The 25,755-nt window shown below is 49.3% G+C and overlaps 1 protein-coding gene across 6 annotated transcripts in view; it reads left to right on the top strand.

Annotated features, from left to right (window-relative positions):
- Positions 1-25,755, top strand: part of Hspa12a (heat shock protein family A (Hsp70) member 12A) — a 63,929-nt gene that overhangs the window by 9,925 nt on the left and 28,249 nt on the right. For 2 of the 6 annotated variants that reach the window (XM_076834968.1, XM_076834970.1), the window contains exon 2: positions 24,797-24,882. In XM_076834968.1, coding sequence (XP_076691083.1) covers positions 24,797-24,882 — 86 coding nt within the window. Of the gene's footprint in view, positions 1-22,745; positions 23,046-23,095; positions 24,366-24,796; positions 24,883-25,755 lie in introns of those variants that run through there. The other 4 variants (XM_076834966.1, XM_076834969.1, XM_076834964.1 and 1 more) reach the window with 4 other exon arrangements.

Raw genomic sequence — 25,755 nt, 5'->3', positions numbered from 1 at the left:
GGACACTTCTCCTATCCTCACCTCACATCTCAGTATCTGGACTGAACCTTGCCCCGACTGCTTTACTTCCCAGGTGTTCGCAGGCATTTGGGGTAGCTTCGCCTACCACTTTCTAGTTTTAATACCAGAAACTGAGGCTCCAGGAAGGTGGCAATTCTGTAGGACGGAGCTGCTGATCCACCCACCCAGCCAGCACCCCAAGACCTCAGAGGGAAATGGGTCTGGCCAGTATCCTTTGTCTCCTCTAAACTGGCAAAATGACCTCCCTTGTTCCCTCCTAGTTTGTGTAAATCAGCCCATGGTCTCGCTGGTTTCTCTGTGACCAGGAACACTGGTCCCTGTGCACAGATTCCAGGTTCCTTTTGGGACCCAGAGATGCAGGCCTGTGGGCAGAGCCTGCTGACTGAGGCCTCTGGCCAGCCTCTTTTTGTTTTCCCTGAGGTTTTCTTGGGCTAAAGGCTAAATTTCTCCTGTCAGTTCCTTCCTTCCTTTTCCTTTTCCTTTTCTCATTGTTCATGAGGGACCATCTCTCTCTATCGGTTGAGATAGAAACCGGCACGAAAGTCAGGAGTCCTGTTTCCAAAGTTACTGTCAGAAAACAGAGCTCATGGCGGCAGGTGAACCTGGGTTGTCAGACACCAGGTGTGGCCTGTCCTCTCACTTTACAGGTTGGCAAATTGAACTCGGGGAGGGAAGAGAGAGCCCCAGATCACTTGGCAGAGCCAAGGTAAGAATCCAGCCTGCTGATTCCCTCTGCCTGCCTCCCAGCTGAACCCAGAGATGGCTCAGAATCCAGTAGCCACTGACTTCAATCAGTCAGAGATGGCGTGAGGATCCAACAAGACCTCTTTGCTGCTAATAAGTTAATGACTTGTCCCTCCCTGCAGCAGTTACATTTAAAAACATTGTCGAAGAAGTAGAGCTTAGCCCAGAGAAATGAGGTGTGAAATCAAATTGTTATGAATCAAAGAGGCCTTCACGGTGGAGCCCAGTCAGGGCTTTCCTGTATGCACTCTTGTACAGTCCCTCACTTGACCTTGGACTTAACCTTGGTGGTTGCCTGTGTTTCTGTGCATTGTCCTTTGCACAGTGTCAGCTAAACAGCCATTCATTAGGGTTTTTGGTGGCAGATACTAGCCAGAGGAAGTAAAAATGGTAACTTCAATTGAGATCCTGGGGTGGATGCTGGAGTGCAGGATTTGGGTGGTGACAAGTGTCCGGAGCCTGACAGTTCTCCTCCCCCTCCCTTGCTTCTGCATTGCCTAGCCTGTCGCCCACTTGATGTGCACACCATCTTCAGGGCCAGTGTGGCCACAGATGGTACTAATGTTGAAATGACAAATTCCAGTTCCACGAAGGCCTGCCAATCTGTCTGTTTTCCTGTCTCTCCCTCCCCAGTCCAGATTCCCAGAGGATGCCCCTAGGCTTAGGGATGATTAGGAACCTGACCCTGGAACAGTTATCCTGGCCAGAGGATAGAGTCACCTTGTTAACGCAGGAGGGGGGAATTAAAGGGGTGCATTGTCCGGCCATCAGAGGTGATTGTCTCCTACACGTAGTTACAGTAGCTGAGTGAGCCACGTGTAGTAGGTAGCTCCTAGTCAAGGGCCACCCATGCCTAGAGAATGAATGGGCAACCTGTTAGAAAGTTTTCTCTAAGTGTTTCATGCTGCATGGGTAACTGGCCCTTTGGTCTGTGTTAAGGTACAGACCTATGCATGTTCTCCTGGAGCCTGCTGGGCCATGATCTGTCCATGTGGCACTGGCCAGCTGGCCTCATTTGAAGAGACCATGGGCATGAGATCCCTGTAGTTTCCCTGGGCCAGCAGTTAGAGCATAGCTGCAGGGGACCCTCATTCATCTGCTGATACTGAATACATCATCTTGCCTTGGCAAGATGTCTTGAAGATTAGTGACAGTCCATTCCTTCGGGTTGGCCCTGGTAGTCTTGGCCAGGACTCCTGCTGGAATAGGTTAGGGTAGGAAGTCATCCAGGGCCAGGCAGTCCCTGAGGAGAAGACCTAGCAGATGGGATGGGGTGGGAGGGACCCCAGGCCTGTCTTGTGGATACTAAGGCAGAGTAGGTTTTGGAATCCAACAGTGCTTGATTCAAATTCTGGTGTCACTTCTTCCTAACTGTGTGAATTCAGGCAAGTCGTTTGACCTCTCTGGACTTCAATTACGTGTACAAAAGCACCCAAAACACCATGCCTGGCAGCTAGTATGGGGTGGATGATTAGTGGGGGGGACACATAAGCTTAGCGGAATTAGAAAGTCCTGATGGAGTCCTGACTCTCACACTGCTGGTCATCTGATTTTGGCCTGAGCAAGTGGCTCAACCTCTCTGACCTGTGACCTCATCTGAAATGTGTAGTTAGCACAGGATGGTCCTGTGCATCAGATGATATAAAGTATATAAAGAACCTGCCCTGACCACAGAACGCGGGCATTGTTGTTATTATGTAAAGCCCCACTGGGCACACTAGGAGCTCAGGAGGGGCATATTAGAGCGTGGAACTGGCTAAATAAGGGGGGGGGTGGTTCTCTGCTGGGGAAAATTTTTAAAGTCAAATTTATGGAGGTATAAATTACATAAGTTGAAGCTCATGCTTTTTAGGCTTTATAGTTGCATGAGTTATGACAAAGGCTTGTAGTTATGCAACCACCATGACATCAATATATAGAATATTTCCATCCTGGGAGAATTTCATCATTCAGGGAATTTTGCCCACAGGATTTTTCTTGTCTGTGGAGGACCCCAACTCAGATTGTGGGGGATCCCAAGGCCTGGACCAGGAAGGAACCTCCAAAGTTTACCCAGCCTGTGCCCCCCCCCCCCCTTTTTTTTTTTTTTTGGTAGTTGGAGATGTGCAGCAGGCCTTTATTTTATTTATTTATTTTTTTATGTGGTGCTGAGGATCCAACCCAGTGCCTCACACGTGCAAGGCAAGCGCTCTGTCACTGAGCTACAGCCCCAGCCCTGCCCTGAGGTTTTTATAGCCAAGGGTTGGGAGTGGGATTCCGTGGGCCTTCCCAGCCTGCTCCTCGTCAGTTCTGCAGAAGGGAAGCTAGAAGATTCAGGCCCTGGCTGGGCAGTTTTGCCAGGCAGAGGCTGAGAACCCACTGGCCTGAGAGCTGAGAACAGCCCATGTTTGGGTGAAGCACCCAGAAAGCCAGGGCTAGTGAGGCTTGGCCCAAAGTGGGGGTGCATGGCCCTGCCTGCATGTGGCCACCTGGGCATGGATGTTTGGGGACCCTGTGTCAGGAAAATTATTGCCTAGCTCATGAGAGACGGCAAAGTGAGCCCCACCCAGAAGGACGTGGCTTGAGGACTAGGGAGGGCTCCCTGCACCTGCCACGGCCACAGCTCTGGGAGTTCCACCACTGGAATGAGTGTCTTTTAGTCACACAGATGTGATTTGGTGCCAGGTTCCTTTGGGCTGAGCGTTATTTCCCCAGTGTCCTCTTGTCAAGGGTAACTCCTGTTCTGCAGATGAAGTCCTTAGCTAGGTAAGCAGTGGCAAAGAGCTTTGAGTTGTGTGTGCCATCTCTGACCCACAGGGAGTCAGCTATCTGCAGCACAGTGTTGAGGAGGCCAAGACCACTTCTCGCTTGTTGGAAAGAATGTGAGAATTGCTAAGTGCCTCATCTCCCAAATGCCAGCCTTTGGGTCTGTAAGTGATAGTCTCTGATCAGTGAAACCTACAGTGGCCTGTAAGGAAGTCACCCAGAGCACTGGGTAGTAGGTATCCATGAAGCTGAATTTATTCCATCTCAAAGAGAGTTTCTGGGAGTACGCTGCTCTGGTGGGAGAGTGTTACATTAGCAGCCAGGAAGTCCTGTCTCCAGGCACTCACACCTTCTCCCACCTGGACTTGGGGCTTAGCCATGTGACTTGTTCTGGCCAATAGCGTGTCAGCAAAGAAAACCAGCAGAAGACTGTAGTGACTATTAGTCTGCTTTCCATCCCTGTATCTGAGAGAAGTAACTTATAAAGAGAAAAGTTATTTGGGCGCATGGTTTCAGAGGCTTAGTCTATAATTGGCAGATTTGTTGCTTTTAGGCCTTTGATGGTGGTGACCAGACCAGAGGGCCATGATGGAGAGCATGTGGCCCTGCAAACTCTTCACCTCCTATGGGATCTCCCACTAGGCCCAACCTCCAGAAGATTCTACCACCTCTCAGTACCCTGGGGACCAAGACTTTAACACATAGTCCTTTGGGGGACATTCAGCATCCAAACTGCAGCAACATCTGTCAATGTTTGGGACTTGCCCACTCGTAACTCTGCTATTTAGGAAATCCAGGTTGTCCTGCTGGAGAAACTACAGAGGGTAGCCGAGGCCCCTGCTGGACCATCCAGCCGAGCATCAGACCTGAGCAAGGCTGCTTTGGACCACCTAGTGCCTGTCAAACCTTCAGCTGACTTTAGCTGCATAAATTGACTCTGGATGAGAAAAGCCCAAATTGTGGAATTCTGTGCACATGTGCAATTATTTGAGCCTCTAAACTTGGAGTGAAAAAAATATTTTAGTAGCAGTAGGTAGTTAGTATGATCCTACTTTCCCTTTCTTTTGTGAACTGAATATGGCAGCAGATAGATGATGGATTTAATAATATTAATATCACTGATGTCCTCATGTCTGCTCTTGGCAAAATAAAAACGTGATGATACTTGGTCAGGACCATAAATTTTGGGGAGGAGGGAGATTTTGCCGCTTGGTAAATTGAGGCATCTTTGGACCACTGAATTAGTGGAGATCTGGGGGGCAGTGGCTGTGCAGGCTTGGGTCTTTAAATGTCATTAGCACTCCAGTTAGTGATTATCAGAGTGAGATTATCAGAGTCTTGTCAGTGTTTTGTGAGCCACCTCTTCATGTTCCAGATGAAGAAACAGAATCCTAGAAAGTGACAACCATCTGATGAGCACTCCTGCGGGCAATAAAGTCACGCTGTTTCCTCAGGGCAAGCCAAGGCTCTGAATGTCTCTGTGGGATAGTAGGGATGGCCAAGAGGCTGAGAAGGGGATTGTGGGTTACAGCATCCCATTTGGGCCTGGTGGTTTGTGAGGGCACCCCAAAAGGTGAATTTGTGAGTTCATTTTCTGTTGCTGTAATAAAATGCCTGAGACCAGGTAGTGTATAAAGAATAGAGGTTTATTTGGTAACTGGTTTTAGAGGTTGGGAAGCCCAAGAACATAGTGCTGCCATCTGCTCAGCATCTGATGAGGGCCTTCTTACTGCATCATAACCTGGTAGAGCGTAGCACAGGGTCAGACAGCAAGTGTGCTAGCTCCGGTCTCTCTTCCTATTATTATAAAGCCACTAATGCTATAATGACCTCATCTTATTCTGATTACTTCTCAAAGGCCCCACCTGCAAATATAAGCATATGAATTTGAGGATTAAGATTCTAATACCTGAACTTTGGGGGGACACATTCAAACCTTAGCAGGGACTGTGGGAAGTAGAGGATTGTCTGCCCAAGGAGATCAGCCTTTTGGGGTGTCATTGGAAGAGGGTGGGCAGTGGTACCCGAGGCCCAGCAAGTACCTAGTTCTGCTTGTTGCTTGGGGGGGTCCTGCCAGATCTATCCTAGGAAAGGCTGCTGGGAGTGTGTGTGGGGAAGGGAGAGAGTGATAGCGGTGGAGGAGGAGGGAGAGAGAGGCAGACCCAAGAAGAGAGAGACAGAAGTCGGAAGCTTCTGGTTGGTTTCCCTTGGGGCTCCTTTGGTGCATTCAGATGTGAACCCATAAGGACACGCTGGTCACGACATGGATTCTGCCCCAACGCTGCACTCACTCGGCCTTGAGTGAACATTCAACACAAACTCAGAAGCCAAAGACCCAGCGGCCCTGCAGTGGATGACTGCTCTGCTGTGACTCACAGAAAACTCAGAGTTTTTTGCCCCAAGATAGCAGCCCGACTCCCTTCCCAGGACCCTCCTCCTACACCACACCTCGCCCAGGCTCCAGCTCACAACTGGTGTCTTTCTAAGAGAATTTGTAAATCTGCTTCCATCTCTGAATCTGCGTACAAAATTCAAGGTGCCCCTCCTCTACCCGTTTCCCCCTCCTCTCATGGCTCGGAACCTGTTGGGGCCACGTGACCATCCCAGCTCCAGTGGCACCCTGCCATTCCCAGCTCCAGGCTTGCTCCCAGATTTGGCAACTGAACATCATAACTCTCACCCATGTCAATGATTAAAGCCAAGGTCACTGCCAGTTGGAAAGCTGGAGGTCATCAGGGGAGCTGTGTGTGAGGTCCAGGATTCTCCGCGGCAGGATTTCTGTCCCATTTGGGAGGTCAAGAGTTGAAGCCAGAAGCAACACCCATAAAGGGTAGCTCCTGGGACCTGGGTGGGCTGGGTGGGGCGAGGCAGTTCCAGAGCCCCTTCTAGAAGGGTCCCTGACACGTGTTCTCTTTGGGAAGCTATGCTGTACTGGGGACCAGCTCAAGTCCTGGGAACTAGCCTCGACCCTTCTGTTTACCGGTGAGGGGTGCATGGACAGGCCCTGAACCTTCCTGAACTTTCATTTCTGTTTCCTAATCTGAAGATGGAGCCAAGAAAAGCAGCCCAAGGCTTCTTGGTATGACCCCACAGGGAGAGAGTGGGTGGGGGCAACCTGATGGTTCTGAGCCCAAGCATGGATAGTTCATCCCTGTCCTGGATAGTTTTTGTGACATTTCCTTGTGGCCTTGTCTCAAACCACAAAAAGCCACTCCTAAGACCCAGTTGGTCCTTCCAAGGAGGAGAAAGGCCTGGACACTCCCCAGCTGCAGGCTCAGTAGAAGGCACAGAAGTAGACCTGAAAGTGGCCCTAGCTCTCTTCCTTGGGTTCAGGGCTGGTGCTGTGGTGCCTCAACTGGAGCTGCTCCGTCAAAGATGGCTCGCTCAGCAGAGCATGGCTCGTGCCTGGGCAGAGGTGACCCTGGCTCAGATATTGGGTTGTGGTCAGAGGCCCTCAGCTGGGCATTAGGCAAAATGACAGATGAGTCTGGAAGGCCCAGCCCCTCTCCTTGGAGGTGTGTTGGCAGTGGGTGGGAGCAGCTGGGTTCTATAGAGCGGAGCAGGCGGAGATGCTCCCTGCCCTCCGGGGACTCTGCTCCCATCTGCAATGTGTGTTTGCGGCGGGCAGGAAGCCTCATTCCAGCTGCTCCAGGTCCCTTATCACAGGGCAGTTTTGCTTCCTATTAGCTGGTGCTAATGCTGATGCCCGGTGTCCTGCAGAGGGCAGAGCTGTTGGGGTGAGGCTGCTGCCTGCTGGTGGTACAGCTGGATAGAAGGAGGAGGCAGTGTACCTTGCTCATGGTGACAAGCTGGGGGCCTGGAAACACATGTTTGCTCATCCATTAACTTGGATAAATTGGATACATTGCCTATAATTAAAAATATGAGAGAGTTCACACGAAGTCTGGCTTTCTGGCTGCTTTGTTGAGCTAGAGCGCTGTAATCCCTGCAGCGGCCCGGGCTCCCCGGTTTTCGAGGTCTTCTTCACACTGTACTGCTTCTACCATTGAGCTGATTTTTTTTCCTTCTTCATCTCAATTGTATTGCTGTTTTTCTTAAGGCAGAGCAAAGGGAAGGGTTCTGAATGGACAACCCAGTAACAGGGAGGCGTCAAAAGCAATGCCTCTCTCTTTGGGTCACCTGCCTGACTCCTGTGCAGGGGACTTTGGTGATCCCTGAGAGCAGGTGGAACTCGGGCTTGGAATCATCAGACCTGGATTCAAGCCAGCTTTGCCTCTTGATGGCGGCAAGGGAGGTTTTATCCCTTGTGACACGTCAGTTTCTGTAAAGCAGGGTAATGGTGTGGGGTGGAGTGAGGACACAGTGAGAGGGTGGGCAAAGGACAAAGCTGGGTAAGTGACATGGCCTCAGCAGCCCAGGTTAGGAACCTTAATTGTTAGTCTTCATTTTTATTATTGGTCCAATATATGTTCCATCGGGTTACAAAGTTTAGCAAACAGCTCATGGATTTTTACATATGGATATACCTATGTGTGGTGGGTGGAGTAATGGACCCCCAAAGATATCTGCTCTGGTCTGAATGTTTGTGTTGCCCCAAGTTCATATGTTGAAACCTAGACACCAGGGAGATGGTCTCAGGAGGTGAGGCCTTTGGGAGCGATTAGGTCATGAGGGAAGAACCCTCATGAATGGGATTGGTTCCCTTATGAAAGAGGCCCCAGAGAATTGCCCTTCCCCATCCACTATGTGAGGTCACTGTGAGAAGGTGCCATCTCCAATACCCCCATCACTGAATTTGCCCATGCCTTGGTCTTGGATTTCTCAATTTTCAGGACTGAAAAATTAAGTTCTATTGTTTATCAGTCACCCAGTTTATGGTATTTTCTTAGAGTATCCTGAGCAGACCAAGACAGTGTCCATGCCTCCCCCACAGGAACACATTCCTAACGTGTTACCATGGCAGGACTTTGAGATGTGATTGGGTGAAGAACCTGGAGATGAGGAGATCATCCTGTAGTATCTGGTGGCCGGGGTAATCGGTGTAATCACAGTGTCCTTAGAAATGAAAGAAAGCAGGAGAATGGGAGGCAGCCGGGTTGGAAGTTGGAGGAGGGACATGAGCTAAGAAATGCAGACGTCCTCTAGGCAGGGTATGGATCCTCCCTGGAGCCTCCAGATGGACCTGGCCCTGCTGACACCTTGACTTTAGCCCAGAGAGACCCATTTCAGACGTCTGGCCTCCAGAATTGTCAGAGCATACATTTGTGTGGTTTAAGTCCCCACATCGGCGTAATTTATTATAGCAGCAATAGGAATCCACGCATTGTAACCATGCCAGTCAAAATACAGGAAATTGGATCCCCCCCAGAAAGTTCTCTGTGCCTCTTCCCAGTGCCTACCTACCCCTTGGACTAGTTTTGCCTGTTCTTGAGCTTCCTGTGAGTGGAGTTGTGGGGAATGTGTACCTTGTTTTCCAGGGTCTCATATTCTCCCTGATGCTTTGAGTGGCTCCATTTTGGTTGTGAGTAGCTGTCCCTTGCAAGGGTGTGCCATACTTGGTCTATCTTTGTCTTTCTCACAGGCCTTCCCTTGGGGACCCACAGCAACCCTGTGAGTGGGACAGTTGTGGTTGTAGAAACTGAGGCCTGGCACAGGGTCTGTCTGCTATAGAGCTGGCGAGAATAGAACCTGGTATCCCTCTTGGTATCCTCCAGCCAACTCTGGGTCCTCAGACGCGTCCTTTGCCCCTGGAAGAGCGGCTCAGGGCCTTGTCTGCTTGGAGGTCAGCCATGAGGGTCAGCTCCTCCCACAGGAAGGACAGCAGCGCCTTTCTCCCTGGAGTCCGTGCACAAGACCCGCTGGAGGATGGCAGATGGCTTCCCAGATGGAAGAGAGCACAGCCCAGCTGGTCCAGGGGATTGTATGAGGGGCAGTAATGACAGGGGGCAGTGGTCAGGGGCTAATGGAGGCTCCCCATTGGTCAAAATACTGGATCTGATATGAAGTCCAGAGCTCCAGCTCAAGGCTGAGAAGGACGTGATGAAATTGGTGGTTCTGAGGAGACCCGGGGGACAGTCTGGGGGCAGAGGATGTAGGGCCCTCTGGGAAGATTCTGCCTTGCTCTGCCCTCCCTGCCCCCATGGTTGTCCCCTTCCCATCTTGCTCACTCAGCCCAGCAGCCCTTGCAGCCGCCAGTCAAGCATCACCCCCAGAAGCTGCCTTCCCCACCTGCCTCCCTCTGTGTCCTCTGCCCTCAGCCCTCTTAGACCCTCACCCAGCGTAAACTCATAGTGAGTTTATGTGCAGAACAAAAGTTTACAGTCCTTTTTTTAAAAAAAATATCTCTTTAGATGTTGATGCACCTTTATTTTATCCATTTATTTATATGCGGTGCTGAGAATCGTACCCAGTGCCTCACACAGCCCCAGCCCACAGGGCTTTTAATTGCAATATTTCATTTGAAATCACTCCCTGAAAATGTGTGGTCAGAGGCTCATGATTGAAATGACCGTGATGCGTGTCCTCTAGACCAGACTGATGGACACCCAGTGGGGTGGGCAGACACACAGGGTGCCAGTGTGGGGGGGAGGGGGTATTTCACATGGCCACTAGGTGTCCTACTTTCCTGGTTGGGCTCTGTGGCTTGTTTCTCCACTGCCTGTTGAGTTTCCAGAACTTTCTTGTTCACTAACCCAGAAGGCTCTGAGCTTTGTGACCATACTATTCAGGACCCTCCAAGGCTAGGTCTGTGGAGAGGGAGAGAGGCCAGGAAGTCAAAGGTTGAGACAGTGGGGCCTGTGTGGGTGTCCCTGCCACTAGCCCCCGCTTTTCCTAGTCTGAGACCTTCCTGTGGACACCTCCCACGGCCAGTGCCCTGGACTCAGACATTCCGGGCTCAGTGGGGTGTGCCTGCAGGGAGTCAGCATGGTCCCTCTGTGATGGTCTGGAGCATTCCACTCTGCAGAGGAGAGGCCAGCTGATTAATTGAGTTGCAGACAGAGCTGTTAAAGATAACAGAGAAGTCAGAGAGGCCGTCCTTCAGGCCTAATCAAGTGGGCAGGCCTGCATCCTGGGAGGGACAGGCCTGCAGTAATGAAAAACCAGAGACAGACCACCCGGGTACCCATAGCCTCCTCCCTAAGCCTGGGCTCTGGCCACTGGCCATCTTGCATGGCTGTGAATGTGCAAAGTCCTGTTCCCTGGACCCAAGCACTGTGTTACTGGAGTACGGGGGCTGGAACAAGGGGTCCTGGGAGGCCGTGGGTGCTGAATCTCTCCTGTGTACATGACATGCACGTACCATGTGACATCCATAATAATTCTGAATATTTTAAGCTATCAACTGATCTTCCCAGGGCCCCTTAAGCCCATGTTATTTCCTGGCATTTCTAAGGACTCTGAGACCTGCTGTCCCCACTGCAGCTCAGTAAAGAATTTGGAGGGACTCACATTTGCATTTTAGCATGGTCACGGGCAGGAGTGGGGAGGAGGGTGGGGTAAGGAGTGTAGGGATTGTTTGCTCTGTTCCTGCTGTTAGTTTTCCACACCAGAGTTTTTGTTTTGTTTTGAGTGACACTGATTTGCTTTAAGTTCAAATTGAAAAGCTTACAAGATTTGGTGGCCAATCTTTGCCTTCTCTGGGCAGGAGCTGAGTTGGGTATAGTGTAAAAGAGGGGACCTCTGCCAGCTTTGTCACTCTGCTTGGCGTTATGTGAGCCAGGGGATGCTCGGTGTGTGTGGGGTGGGGGGTGGCGCTCTGGGTCCCGTGGCTTGGGTCCCTCCCCCTGCTCTGTGGAGAGGCCAGGAGGTAAACCCTATTCCCTAGAAAGCACCCTTCTATGGCTTTGTATTTCTTAGGATAAGACTTGAGCAAATCCAGCCCTGAGGGAATCAACTGTTCATTCAGTGAAATCTCCATTTGTTTTACCTTCCTTTACTGCTCTGGAAGTTAAGATAGTCTATTTCCACTCCCTTGGAGAGTAGTTATTTTTGAAATTTTGCCATGAGTGCTTAACTTAGCAAAATCTAATGTTAATCAATAACTGGACCCAGTTTACTAATTCTTTCTTCGTAAGAACGTAAATCTCCCACTGAAGGTTTTGTATTTAAAAGGTAAGAAAGCAATTAGGGATTTGAAGCTTAAATGGTCTTAGCACATCTGTGAAGGGATCTGCTCTCCTTCCTCCCAACCTGCAAGCTGGCTGCCACACGGGAAGGTGCTGCCCACGCCAGGGCGGGCTGTTTCCGCAGGGCAGTGGCTCTGGGTGTCCCTCTGCCCTGGGCAGCTTCTCCAGGACTCCTCCCCAGGCCGCAGGGGCCTGTCCTGGCTTAGGGAGCCAAGGGACCTTTTGGGCCCTCTGACATTTGTCTTCTCTTTTCCTTCACCTTCTGGAGGACACAGTTCTGGCCCTCGCAATGGTGACAGCAAGGGCCCTCCTGTAATGCCGGGGCTGTGACTTCTGCAGGTTTTTAGGTGTCTTCTACTCTTGTTCCAGAACACCTGGACGCTGCTTATCTTACCAGCTGGGTGTGGGGCGAGTGGGCGGAGCTCAGTCCCTCTGCCAGCATCACAATGCCTGGATTTTGGGGGTAGCCAGCTGATCTTGGACCTGTGGCTTCAGAATATCTAAGAAAAAAGTGAAAATGAAGACAAGATGGTGCTGTCCCTGCATGTTATTATGTTGACAGAGCAGGGGGTGCTGGGGAGAGGCCATGCCAGCTGCTGCCTCAGTGCTGGCCCCACACTGTGGACTCCCCAGTCAGGTTCACCCTGGAGAAGGAAGGAGCCTGCCCAGGTGGCAGGGGTCGGGAGGGGCTGGGGATGTTGCTCCCAGGACCCTGGGCTGTGCTCCTGAGGCAGGCAGGGCAGGGAACGGTTTTCCTACCAGGCTGTTTCTAGAAGCTCTTTAATTTTTAAAATTGAGATATAATTCCTCTTTCATTCCGAAGTGTATAATTCAGTGGTTTTTAGTATTTGCAAGGTGGTGCAATCATCACGGCTGTTAAATTCCAGAACGTTTTCATCACCTTGTAAAGAGCCCACTGCCTATTAGCAGTCGCTCCCATTTCTGCTCCCTGTTTTTGCTGCTCCTTGCAGGTGGGGAAGACTCCGTCAGCCAGCCATGGAGTCTGAACCTCAGGGCTGGGATGTGGCCCGGGGAAGGGGCTCAACCACTGAGAAAGGGACCTGCTGGCTGTGCGATTTTTACCTTTCTCTTCCTTGTTTTTTTTCTGCTGTTAAATGGGGCAAATAACTACCTATTTCCTATCTCCGTGGGCTGTTTGTAGGGATAAAACAAGACACTGTAAGTAATAATAGCTGCACTTGTTAAAACCTTTGTCTGCTTTGTTCTTATTTAATGCTCACGAATCCTGGGGGGGTGTGCGTTATTATTATCCCAACTTAATACGTAAGGAAAACCAAGCTACAGAGGACGTTAGTAGCTTGTTCAAGATTACACAGCCTGGAGCCAGTTTTTATTTGGCAAAAGTGTGGAAAATCTGACTTAGTCTTGTTCACGCAAAAGGAAAATTAATTATTCCCCAAATGGGGAGTCCAGAGGTACAGCAGGCTCCGAGGTGAGGGGACTCGGCAGCTCATGGAGGTTTATCCAGTGGTGGCCACTCCTGTGTACTGGCTTCGTGCCCTGTGTGTCCACCCTCTTCCCAGGGAGCCCACTTAAGAAGCAGGATGTCTCTTTCCCAGGAGCCTGCCAGACTTCCCCTATGTGTGGGCCACACACCTGTTCTTGGCTGTCTTGTCAAGGGATGGGGTTCGCCACGATTGGCTTATACTGGACACATCAGCCCAGGTCTCGGGAGGTATTGCTTTCTCCCTTCTTAACTAAATTTTTGTTCTAATTAAAAAGGGAGGAATGATTTTGGGTGGACATGGCATATCCACTAAGACCGGTGAACGAGCAGCTGGGGTTGGCCCAGTGTTCTCAGGTCCAAGGTCCCTGTGCCTATTGGCAGCCGTGGCCTCTGCAGCTCGGGCATGTGGCAGGAACTTAGTGAGCCTTAGACCAATCCATAAAGGCTAGTTCCCACCCCACTTCCTGAGTTCTTTTGGCCCTCTGTTACTCTTCCGTAGCTCAGATAAATCTTACCTCTGCTTGAAACTCTTGTAGGGATAGGGAGCTTCGTATTTTAACAGGAATTTCCTTTCTCGTTGCTGTTGTTGCTATTAAGTGTCATGGCTACCTTTGTGCTTTTATGTGGATTAGAGCAAGACCCATTTTGGGTGCAAAAAAATTCAAAAGAGGTGTCCACTAGGTGATGTAGCTCTTCTGTTCATGCCTTAGCATGGCACCTGTGTATGAGAACATGGTACTCCTGTCTTTGGATGGATGCAGCCCTGCTTGGGAGATCTTCCCCAGGGTGTGTATCTCTGTGCAGTGCACAAACTGCTCAGCTGTCCTGGGACATTGCTTCCATTAAGGAACTCTGCAGGTGATGGCAGAGTTGAAAGTTTGTGCTCCATTTCCCCAGGCACAGGGCACGTGGTGGGATAAGAGGTGAGCTTCCTATCTGGAAGTGGTGCAACTCTCTGTCATTAGAGGGTTCAGTGGAAGGGAGGTGAATCCAGCTGTACCATCTCCCCTGCCCTCACATTCTGACCACTCCCCCCTCCCTAGGGAAAGAAGGTGAAGGATTCTTCTCAGTGTGAGACCCACTGGCCTGGAATGGCACAGCAACTTTCCTTGGCCTCAGAACAGCTGCAGCACCATACCGTGGCCTCTGCAGGCTGATCTGTCCTGAGGCAGTTCACCATAAATTGGGGAATTAAAAACCTGGGGCTTCCAGAGGCCCAGGCAGGTGAAATCTTTTCCTTGGAGTGTGGAAGAGTTTTGTACATTGACCTGCTCAGTTTTACAATGTGAAACTGGCCTTCCTTGTAGAAGACACAAAGCTGAAGTCATGGTCACGTGGCTTCCCAAGTTCTCTTGGGTTGTCTAGAAAGTGCCCCTGAGCAGGCAGCCGGAGTGGGAAAATCGGGCCAGACAGGTCCCCGTACCCCGGCAGCAGTGGCCCTCATGCTTCCCATCACTGAGATTTTCCCTGAAGGTCTCACTTGCCAAGTTTCTGTCTGGTGAGATTCACAAGCCCAGAGAAGCAAAAGGTAAAGGAAATGCATGTGCTGACTGTGTACTTAAGCCGGGGCTCTGCCCGTCCTAGGGTGAAAGGCATGGTCCTTATCTCAGTAGAAGATGGACTGATTTGATGATGATGATTGAAGATGATGGTGATGGGAATGATTATAATAAGTAACAAAATAATAATATATTGAGCACTTGCCATGCACCAGGTTCCATAGGGTTTGTTTCATTTATTCCTTAAGGAGCACCCACCTCCACCAGTACCATTTTCTAGGTCAGAACAACAAGTTAAGTAACTCACTCCAGGGCATGTATCCAGGAAGTGGCCAGGCTGGGATTTGAGTTTGGACTTTCCTGACTCTGAACTTGTATCTCTGACCTCTATGTTATCAATACACCCCCTGCCCTACCTCAGGGTTTGGATTTTGAAGGATTAAAGGCTTTTTAAATAGAGACCCCTGTTTAGCTTTGCAGCCCAAGGAAGAATGAGCCACATGGTCAGTTGAGCCTGGAGACAGCAGGAGAGACTACGGGGCCTGGGGAATGCCCTGTGCCTGTGACCTCCTGACTTCCCTACAGTATCTGCTTATTTGAGAAATGGAGATTTATATTCACATCTACTGTGATTAGAATGTGTGTCTCAAATTGCAGGTGTTGGAAACTTATCCCCAATGCAACAGTGTTGAGAAGTGGGCCCTGTAGGAGGTGATGGGTCTCATGCAGGAGTGGGTGAGCTCCTGCAGGAGTGGGCTCTTGATGAAAGGAGGGGTTCTGCCCCTTCCTGCCTTGCTCGCTTGTGCTCTCTTGCCCTTCCGCCCTCTATCATGGGATGACATAGCAAGCAGGACCTTGCCCAATGTTGGCCACTAGACCTTGGAATTCCCAGCTCCCCAAACTCACATCTATTTTGTGCTTCTATCTGTTAAGAGAAATCGAACCTGCGTGTGGGCCTGCATTTGGCTTGGTGCAGGGGGTCAGGTTCTGAGTCAGAGAGCGGCAAGCGGCAAGTCCAGCTGGGGGACCCCAAGTGACAGTGTGAACCCTCTAGGCTTCATTTTTCTCATGCATAGATTGGGAATGATGGCAGCACCGCACAGCAGCCCCATGAGGCAGGATTTCATGAGAGACTCCTGCGAAGCTCTCAGCCTGGCACACAATCCACTTTCAGTGAGAGCAGACTACGAGAGCTTTCCTGATAGACTTCTGGACCTGTAATTCCTAATAACTTCAAATTAATAATTTGAGTTTGAATAACCTTGAAAAAGAGCCTAAAGTAAAAAATAGACGTAAATATCTGATCAGTGGAAGAATTCAGAAAGTGACTGGTGGGCTGTGATTTCAGAGGGCTTCTCAGGCAGTGTCTCCTCTGCTCTTGAGGCATGGCAACGGCGGCCCTGGGATTCACTTCACAGAGGGAGAAGGGGCCCAAGGAGAAGCAGCATCTCGAGGCTCACAGACTCTGTACCTCTGTCCCCTCCATCTGCCATGACAATATTTTTGGTCATTGTCTGCAGCTATTTTGTTTTCCTTGTGCTTCTCCAAGAACAGCAGCCAAGGATCCCACTTGGGCTTTGCTCCTGTTCCACGGCTTCCTTGGTTCTTAGAAGACATATCCCTTGGGCCTCTAGCCCAGGCTGATGGCCCCGCCTGCCACCCCTGCCACCCCAAGGCCAAGGCCAACTCAAGGCTGAGAGTGAAGGACACCATGCTGCATGCTGGGACTTTGCTGCAACATGCACCCATATCCACCTTTCAGGAGGACTCAGGGCCTGCTCTTATGGTACAGAGGGTCACATGGTGACATCTGACATCAGTGTTTCAGCTTGCCCTTCTTCTCTGGGGTGAGAATCACAGAAAGATGTCAGGGCTGTCACTGAGACTTATTGCCCCACCTGTATGGCACAGGATCCCAGCTTGACTGAAGGACAAAGCAAAATGAGCATGTCTGGTCCTTAAAATGACCCTGCTTCTCTGCTGGGGCAGCTCCTCTGTTTCTCAGATTTGGAAGGGCCTCCAACAGGGGGTCAGGAACAGCCCCATGCCTCCTCTGAGGCCCAGGTTTGCAGCGGGGTGACAAAGTCTAGGAGCTGTGGGCTGATTGCTTGGAAGACCCTGTCTCTGAGCTGGCTGGAGACCATCCTGGTGGGTGAGTGCCCAGCTGGTGGCTACTCTGTCTGTGTGGGCAAGGGGCACCTACTGAAGCTCAATGGCCTTGGCCTCAGAGGAACCAGCGCCATGTACACCCCTCAGCTGCTCTAAGATTAGGTCCCAAACCTCCCCAGACCTTCAAAGACCGTGTGTTTGGATTTAAACAAACTCACTGACTTGAGAAGTCTGGGTGGAGCCTACTGGCTGGGCCAGGTGCTCCATCGACAGCAGAGGAAAGGAAGAAAATCCTTGTCTCGCTCTCCCCAGTCTTCCATGTACTGGGGTGTTAAAACAGTAACTCTTTTATTATGGAAAATTTAAAACATACAAAAGTAGAGAAAATAGTGTGTCAAACCCCCATGAATCTGCCACGAGTTTTAATCATTATTAACTGTGGCCAGTCTTGTTCATCTCTGCCCCTCCCCTTCCATTGGTTTGATGCAAATCCTAGACAGATGGTTTCATCTGTCATCAGTTCATCTGTGAACATTTCAGAATGTATTCCCAGGGGACAAAGACTTAAAAATGATATAGCTATGCTATTAAGAATAAATCCCTTAATATCATCAAGATCCAGCCCGTGTTAGCATTTCCCATTATCTCATGAATGGAAAAAGGTTTTGATTTTTGAATTGGGATCCAATGAATGTCCACACAGGGCAGTTACTGGGGCTGAAGTGTTTGAGGTCTCTTTAAGCTATAGCAGTTGGTCTCAGGGCAGAGTGGAGGGGCCTGGGAGCTAATGCCAGAGGCAAATTATCCAGCCTGAGGCATACTGGCTCAGGAACTCTAGGGGTGGGACCAGAATCATTCTCATGAACAAGCCCATGGGGGATCTGATGCACATCAAAGTTTGAGAACCCCTGGTCTGTAGCTTCCCCTCCTTCTCTGTTTATTTCCCTGGTGGTAATTTCTTGGAGAAATGTGGCTATTGTGGAATTTCCTTCTTCTGGGCTTTGCCAGTGGATCGCCAGGCACTGATTAACATTTTCCCGTCTGCTTGTACCCATGGAATTGCGAAGCCTCTCCTCTCTCAGAGGTGGTTGGCCTTTGGAGGTAGAGTCCTAGAGGACAAGGCGGAGTTGGCCGCCTGTGGAAGCCAGGGCGGGCACTCTTCCAGAAAGGGGCCAGTGTGTGCAGAGCTCTGGAGGCTGGTCAGGCACAGATGTTCTAGGGTCTGAGGGCAGGTTTGGTCTGGCCAAGGATGAAATGGAGAGAGGAGGCCACAGATGGATGGAGGTGGGGAGTGAAGGCCTGGATTTTACCCAGGGTGGAATGGTCATCAGGGAGACCTCTGACAAAGCTGAGAATGTGAGCAGACTTAGTGCTTTGACCAGGACGCTCTGACTACAGGGTGACTGTGGCTTGGGCGGGGCAGGCCCAGGGCAGGGAGACAGAGCAGGAGCCCTGGTCCAGTTTGGGAGGACCTGGAGCATGGCTATGGTGGTGACTTTGCAGAGGACAGAGAACATGGGAGGTGTGAGGAAATAGGAATGTCAGGGCTTGGGATGGGATAAGAACGGAGGGAGTATGGCAATCTCCTGTCTGGGAACCATGCTGTTTCCCTGGCAAAAGGGGTGTCTGAGGAGGGAGGCAGATCCGGGAGATTTGGAAGCTGATCCCCATTATCGGAGGTAACTCACAATGTGCATTGCCAGTATCCCAACCCGGGTGTGGCTACCCACTCTGAGAACACCTCACTGGCCCTTTGTCATGATGGCAAAAGGTGCGACATGTGCAGTCGAGGGGGAGAAATAAAGAATGTCCACGTGCTTCTGCCTTTGTCAATGCTGTATTTACTCAAATCATTCAATACAGTTTTACTCTATAGGTTCTTAATCAAGAAAATGACTATCCTTAATGCTAGCCACTGCAATAGACATAATCAACTCACAGCAAACAATTCTAGGTTAATCCTAAGCACTGCAAACACACTTACTCATGACAGGCTCATGACAGACATTCCCTCCGCATGCTGAGTTCAAGTGTCAGATCAAAAGTCTCAAGCCTTAGGCTCTAAGTCCAGCAGATGCAGGCCCACTCAGACCACAGCGGTCAGGTCAGAAACCATGGCAGGCTTCTCCTGGGGTGGAGCTGTTGAGGAGAGGGTGGTGGGGAGAAGTTTGGTTCTCACCAGGGTCAAGATGTGGCTGTAGAGTCTGAGAGCAGTGAGGAAGATGCAGAGGATCAGGCAAACCATGAGAAGAGCTGAGATGTCAGTCCAGGTCCTCGTTAGCCTCTCAGCAGGAGGGCATCAGTGTTGGCTGGCTGAATGTCTGTCTGTTCATTTGCCCCATCATTTACACTAAATTTATGGGCTGCTCACCACCCTTTCAATCCCTATCAGCTGCCACCGGGTCTCTCAGTGACGTCATTTACCCTGATTTTCTCATCTTTCCCCCTTATCGGGGTGAGGACAACATGACAGAGACTTCATTCTGAGCTTGTCAGGGAGGGGAGAAGTGACTTGCTTATGTCAGGGCTATGCCTGATGATCATATTGGAGGGCTCCGTAGGCGTGCCTGGTGAGACTGCAGGTTTCAAAGTGGAGTTTTAAAGTGGAGTTGCTTAGGCTCAGGTGTAAGGCCATCCTTACTCCCTTCCAGTCTGGATATCTACTGAGTTCACTTTTGGTCACACATAGAAGCATCCATCTCCCCATTCCCCCATCCATCCATGCAATGTCCACTGTTCCTTCTTCCATTCATCCAGTTGACATTGAGGGTCAGAGATGAAGTAAGACATTGCCCTGCCCCACTGAGCAGAGTCTGTAGAAGAGAGGCCAGGTGGACATCTTGGAACCATGTGTGGGGTGATTTGGTAGAGCCCTACCAGATACTGGGTGCAGCTGGGCAGGAGCTGCAAGGTTGCTGAATATAATTCTTGAAAACTATTCATCTAGGTAGTGTTTCCTTACCTCTCCCAGCAATTGCCTGGACACATAGAGGCCCAAGTGGGAGGCCCACAAATCAGTGTATGAACCTGTGGTAAAGAGAGAGAAAGTGAACTAATTGCCCATTGACCATCTGAGGTAGCAGTGACTCGGGATTCACTATCTGGGGAAACCCAGCTGCCCCTGTTCTCCTGCTGGGGCCTCTCATCTCTTGGACTGTCCAGGAGGCAGGAAGGGTAACTAGAAGGTGCCGCCTGGTGTCGGGGACCTGGTGTAGCACCCCCATTCAGACTGAGCCTGGTGTTGTGGTTTCTGCCACGGTGAGTACTCATTTCCGTAATTATTATTTAGCATTTGGAGAGTGGTTATTTTACACTCAGTGTTCTTCATAGTGAGAGGGTCTCTTGTTCATGCCAATAAAATTTCCATTTACTCTGGACATAAACCATGGTGATTAAAAAAATAAAGCCCATAAATTATTTACTGAAATGGAGGCTCAGCTTACTGTAATAATGCATTAGTTCACTAGCCATGACGCCTGTTAGAGGGTCATAAAAGATTTTTTATTTTCCTTCTTAAAAGACATTTGCAAGTAACCTACATATGACCTTGAACTGATCAATTTTCAGAGATGGCACTGGGAGGAGGGTGTATCAGGAGAGAAATAGAGAGGGCTTTTTCTCAATCAGCCTGATTTTAGGCACTGGGGCAAATGCCTGTCCTTTTATAGCCTTCAGGGGAAGAAAAATGAGGAAAAAATGTGTGTGTATAATTTTTTAAATAAGGACCAGACCTTAAAAATCCTTTAGAAATGGGCATTTCTTTGATAGATACATAAATCTGAAAGCTGTCAAGAAAGACCCTTTGGAGAGTCGAGCCTGTCGCTATTGTTGAGACCACCTGTCACTTTCACATAAGTCTGGAGCTCCGTAGAATAAAGCCAGCCCAATGGTTCTGTCTTCATCTTTAAAGAATGTTGCATTTATGGAGCAGGATCGATCTGTGTATCTCAAAGCCTGCGATGCTGCTCACGGCCATTTGCTGACTAATGTCTCTGGAGGAGGAGAGCAGTGAGTTTGTGAATTATGGCTGTCTTTGAGGTTCTCTTAGCAAGGCTATTTTTTTTATTTTAAGAACGTCTGCTTTGATTAAAGCCATTAGAGCTGGGAGCAAATAAAAATGTGTTTGAATAGTACATGTCTTGCATTTTATAGCAGGAACCCAGAAGCCTACGTTTTAATTCTTGTTCCATTAAAGCAAGTGAGGAAGATTCAATTACCAAGGTCCCCCTCAAATGCCTGGTTTGGGGTTCTAAGAAGCCCCGTGGTAGGACACTTGTTGTTCGAGTGATTCTTTTATTTATTTATCCTGTGCATTGCTTCAAAATATTTATTTATTTATTTATGTCCTTTTTTTTTCTTTTGCTGCAAATGTTAGTTTTAAGATGACATGGTTTAAAAATGACATTTTAAAATTCATTTTTAAAAATGAATGTGTTAGGACAGGAGGGTTCAAGGTTTATGAGCAAACCTGTGAACACTTTGATCAACTTATTTTTTGAAAAAAAATTTTTTTTTGTAGTTGTAGATAGACAGAATGTCCCCTTTATTTTATTTATTTATTTTTATGTGGTGCTGAGGATTGAACCCAGTGCCTCATGCATGCTAGGCAGGTGCTCTACCACTGAGCTACAGCCCCAGCCCTGATCAACTTATTTTTATATTCATTAACCTTAAAGAGATCATCTGCACACTATGAGACTGAAGTGGTATTAAATTATCTAATAGCAAAGGAGACCTGACAATTCATTTCTAATTGTCTTTTATTGTCTCATTGTCTTTTATTTCTTTTATTAGAAAGTTCCGGGGTTGCTTCCCTTCCACTTAACTTAGTTTTGTGGCTGATGATTTGCACTCTTGAAACTGTCAGCATATTTCTAATTCTGTGAAACCGTGGACTCACTCTGTGGATGTCGGGGTAACTCAGTGCTTGACAAGGAAGGAGCTCTGGGTGGTCTTTATGCACTCTACCTGGAGTGATGGAGTAGGTATTCTTCAGTGTCCCGGATCCTTGGGCTCTGCCCTTGACCACATTTCCTGATAAAGCATTCTCCTTTCATCTCCCTTTTAGCAGTCTCTCTTCCCTGTTTCCGCAGCTGGGGCCTGAAATTTCTTTTCTTCTGCTTCCTTTCTTTCTTGCAAACCTGCAATATAAAAACCTGTATTCAGGTTGAGCTTTTGGCTTCTTGTATGTTCCCAGTGTGCCCCAGTTGACCTGTGTATACTGGGAACTTGCTAGGTGGAAGCAGCCTGGGGCAGATGTTATTGTACTAGCTTTACAGAGGCAGAGTGAACGGGGCCACAGTAATGGTATCTGGACTTTCTTACTGTGGGCAATGGCTGTGCAGGACTGAAGGGGGTGCGTGATGCCCGTCCTCTGTTAGCTCAGGTAGCCAGAGATGAATAGATCACACTCCACTGACCTTCGCAGGCTTAGTCCTAAGGCATGCAAGATCTCAGGCCTTGTTGGGATCATTAGCACACCAGGATTAATAAACTTTCCACTGTTGCTCTTCAGGGGATAAGGTTGGCTTTTCACCTTGAAGTTTTCCGAACCACTTTGACATCCTAAATGGCAAAGTAGAGATATCAACTGAAAACAAATGTGTCTCTGCCGCCTTTGTATATTGCTGTGCTGGGTCGGTGGGCATTAACTGATAATTATCTTTAGCTTGGACTATGTGCAGATGTGGATGTGCCCAGTAACACAAGTATCTATGAAAACCTTTCTCCTCCATTCCTTCTCAGCAGATCAGTTTTAAATCATTGAATAATGTATTTGAATTTTAATTTCTGATGAAAGAAGTCCATGAAGTTCAACTGTCTCCAGGCCTGGCGAGTAATCAGCAAGTCAAATGATTTGTTTAGTACTTTCCCGATGCAGTGGGGGAGGGAGATATGGAGAGAAGAGCAGCAACAACAAAATCCTTGATTCTTGCCCTCAAAGTCCCCTGGAGTCCCCTGGGGGCCCGAGGCACATGTTCAGTGTGTGGCTGGACCCATGCTATTTTGCAAGTCAGTGGGATGACCCAGGCCAGCTTGGAGAAGGGCTGAGTGACAGGATAATTAGAACCGAGCTGCAGCAGGGTGGAGGGCCTGCCGGTGGATAATAGCTTGTTTGCTAATTGCCAACACCAGATTTTCTGGGCCATTAGACATTTGGTTTCTTCCAAGACCTTCTGTGCAAATGTGGACGCATGGCTGCAGGCCTTCCAGGTAGCAGGTGGAGAGAGGGCAGCTCCTGGGGCTGGATGGCGTCTCTCCAAGGGCTGTCTAAGGGGCCTTGGGCAGGAAGGAACTGTCATGAACAGGTGGAAGGATCACCCGGCTGGGACCCTAAGTGGAGAAGCAGCGTTCACCCAGCTTTTATGGAAGGTGGGACCCTTGTGCTGGGAGATAGAGAAGATGGTAGAGTTAGCAGACTGGTGGAGGAAAAGAGCTAACTTCTCCATGCTTTTGAGAGCCCTGGGCCATAGAAGCTAATAGAAATGGGAAATGGCTTTCCCTCCCAGAGGAGCAAATTGTTTTTCTTGTTTAAAAAAAAAAAAAAGACATTTTTTACTATGATAAAGTATATGTAATGAAACTTACCATTTTAACCATTTTTAACTGTATAGTTCAGTGGCAGGAATGATAGTCTCAATGTTGTGCAACCTTCACTGCTATTTATTTCTAAAACTTTTCATCACCCCAATCAGTACCTTTGTGCTTATTAAGCAATAACTCTCCATTCTTCCTCCCTCCAGTTCTGGTAACCTCTAATCTACTTTCTGTTTCTACAAATATGTCTATTACAGATATTAAACATAAGTGAAATTATATAGTATTTGTCCTTTTGTGTCCAGTGTATTTCACTTAGCATGTTTTCTGGTTCATTCATGTTGTAGCATGTATAAGAATGTCATTCCTTTTTTATAGCTGAATACTATTCCTTTGTGTGCACATACCACATTTGATTTATCCATTTATCTCTTCAAAGACACTTGGGTTGTTTCTATCTTCCGATTATTGTAAATATTGCTGTAATGAACATTCACACATAAGTACCACTTTGAGTCCCTGTTTTCATTTACTTTGGGGAGATACCTAGGGGTAGGATTACTGAATTATAAAAATTCTATATTTGACGTTTTAAGAAACCACCAAACTGTTTTCCACAACTGTACATTTTACATTCTCACTAGCAATGCATAGAGTTCCATTTTTTTCACATGTTTTTTCTACACTTGTCCTTAAAGAATTGTCAACTTAGCGGGTATGGAGTGGTATCTCATTGTAGTTTTGATTTGCATTATTTATCTAATGAGTAATAACATTCAGCATGTTTTCATAAGCCTCCTGACCATTTGTATGTCTTCTCTGAGAAATGTCTATTCAACCTTTTGCCTCTGTAATCTCGTGGCTCTCACAGAGCTGGAGCTGAGCCTCATGGGGAGGAGAGAGATCATGAGCTTGCAGAGAGGGGAGGCAGCTGTGCAGACTCCAGGCCTCACATTCGCTCTCACCATGTTCTGTCCCTGGGCTGTTGGGTACTCACTGTAATGACGCTGTTTGAGTTCCCACCCAATTGAAAGAGATTTTGCAGGAGCCTGAGATTAATGCAAAGTGATTCTGCAGAAGAGGCAGATGGAGCCGCTCCTGTGCTCCCTCAGAAGCAGCCATGCCTTTCCAAGTCACCTCAAGCCCTCCTATCAGGTATTAGGCTATGCATTGAATGGAGCGGGACATGCCAAGCCCCGTGTGGCTCCTGGGATTCATAGGTGCAGTGTCCAGCCTTTGTCCCCAGTGAAAGCACATACCGGTCTAGCAGCGCCCCAGAGCTGCCAAGCAAAACCCTGGAGCTTTTGGAGGACTTAACAGCATCTCCTTCTTGGTGGGGTTGGGTGGCACAGTGAGAAGCCTGGTAGTCACTGGGAGAAAAGGGACAGGGACATCTCACTGGGTCAAGTTCTAATTCCAAACCCAAAGGGGTGCTGGCGTGGACTTGGACCCCCTGCCTTCCTGGCTGGGGTCGGGCCCTGCTTTCAAGCAGCCCAGAGCCTGAGGAGCAAAACCATGCCGGCCTCACTCCTGTCCCCGGACCAGCCTGTGCCACGTCTAAGGGAGGACTTTATCTTTCCTTTCAGAAACGGCCCCCACCTCTGCATATTCATCTCCAGCCCGGAGTCTTGGGGACACAGGAATAACGCCTCTGTCCCCTTCCCATATCGTGGTAAGAAGTGTGTGCATGTGTGCATGTGTGCATGCGCCCGTGTGTTGAGCTGGCTACCTTTTCCTTCTGCATCTGCTCTGTTCAGGCCCCTGGGCAGCCCTGCATGTTCACTGGGTGGAGATCAAATCCCAGGTACTGGCCATGGGAGCCCTGCCAAGTGCCTTTCCCACTCGGGGCCTAGAAAGGCTTTCCACGTGTGGCCCATGCTTCTAGAGCTGAGGGCCTGGGGGAGTGGCACCAGCATGCAGGCTGGGCGCAGCTCTTTAAAGGCCAGTTCCAGCCACCACAGGCACCTGCTGGGAAGGAAGCAAATCAGTGAAATGCAGTGGCTTTGCCCTCTGCCGTTCCCTGCCTGCTTCTCACTGTGCCACCCAACTCCACCTGAGGCTGAGGTATTGCTTCTGCAACAGTTTGCCCAGGAGAGAATGTGGGAGCAGGGTTTCGCACTAGCCATTGCTCCCACCCTACCCTGCACTTTAAGGGTTGTTCTAGTGGGGCTGCTGTAAAGAGGGGCATCCACGCAGCCAGTGCAGTCAAGCACCCGAGGAAAGCGTGGCTTTGCATGAGTCGCACAGCTCACAAGGACCCTGCTGAGAAGAGCTTTGGAGCTTGGTAGTGGGTGTCAACCTGTCCTGGTTTCCTGGAACTGTCCCCCTGTTGCACAAAGTCCTGCATCCTGGAAACTCCCTCAGTCCTAGCAATGGTGAGGTTGGTCACCTGTGGCCAGGTCCTGTGGTTTCCAAACTCTGCACACTGAAGGTTCCTTGTAGAAGCTTCAGGTTGGTGGAGAGGAGGGTAGGGGACGGGGCAGGGGACGGGGCCAGTGGTTAGGTGGGTATTGTTCTCACCTCCTGCTTCAACCAACACACCAGC

The sequence above is a fragment of the Callospermophilus lateralis genome, chromosome 15 (genome assembly GCF_048772815.1).
Source record: "Callospermophilus lateralis isolate mCalLat2 chromosome 15, mCalLat2.hap1, whole genome shotgun sequence".
Lineage (NCBI taxonomy): Eukaryota > Metazoa > Chordata > Mammalia > Rodentia > Sciuridae > Callospermophilus > Callospermophilus lateralis.
This window is presented reverse-complemented; position numbering and strand designations above follow the sequence as displayed.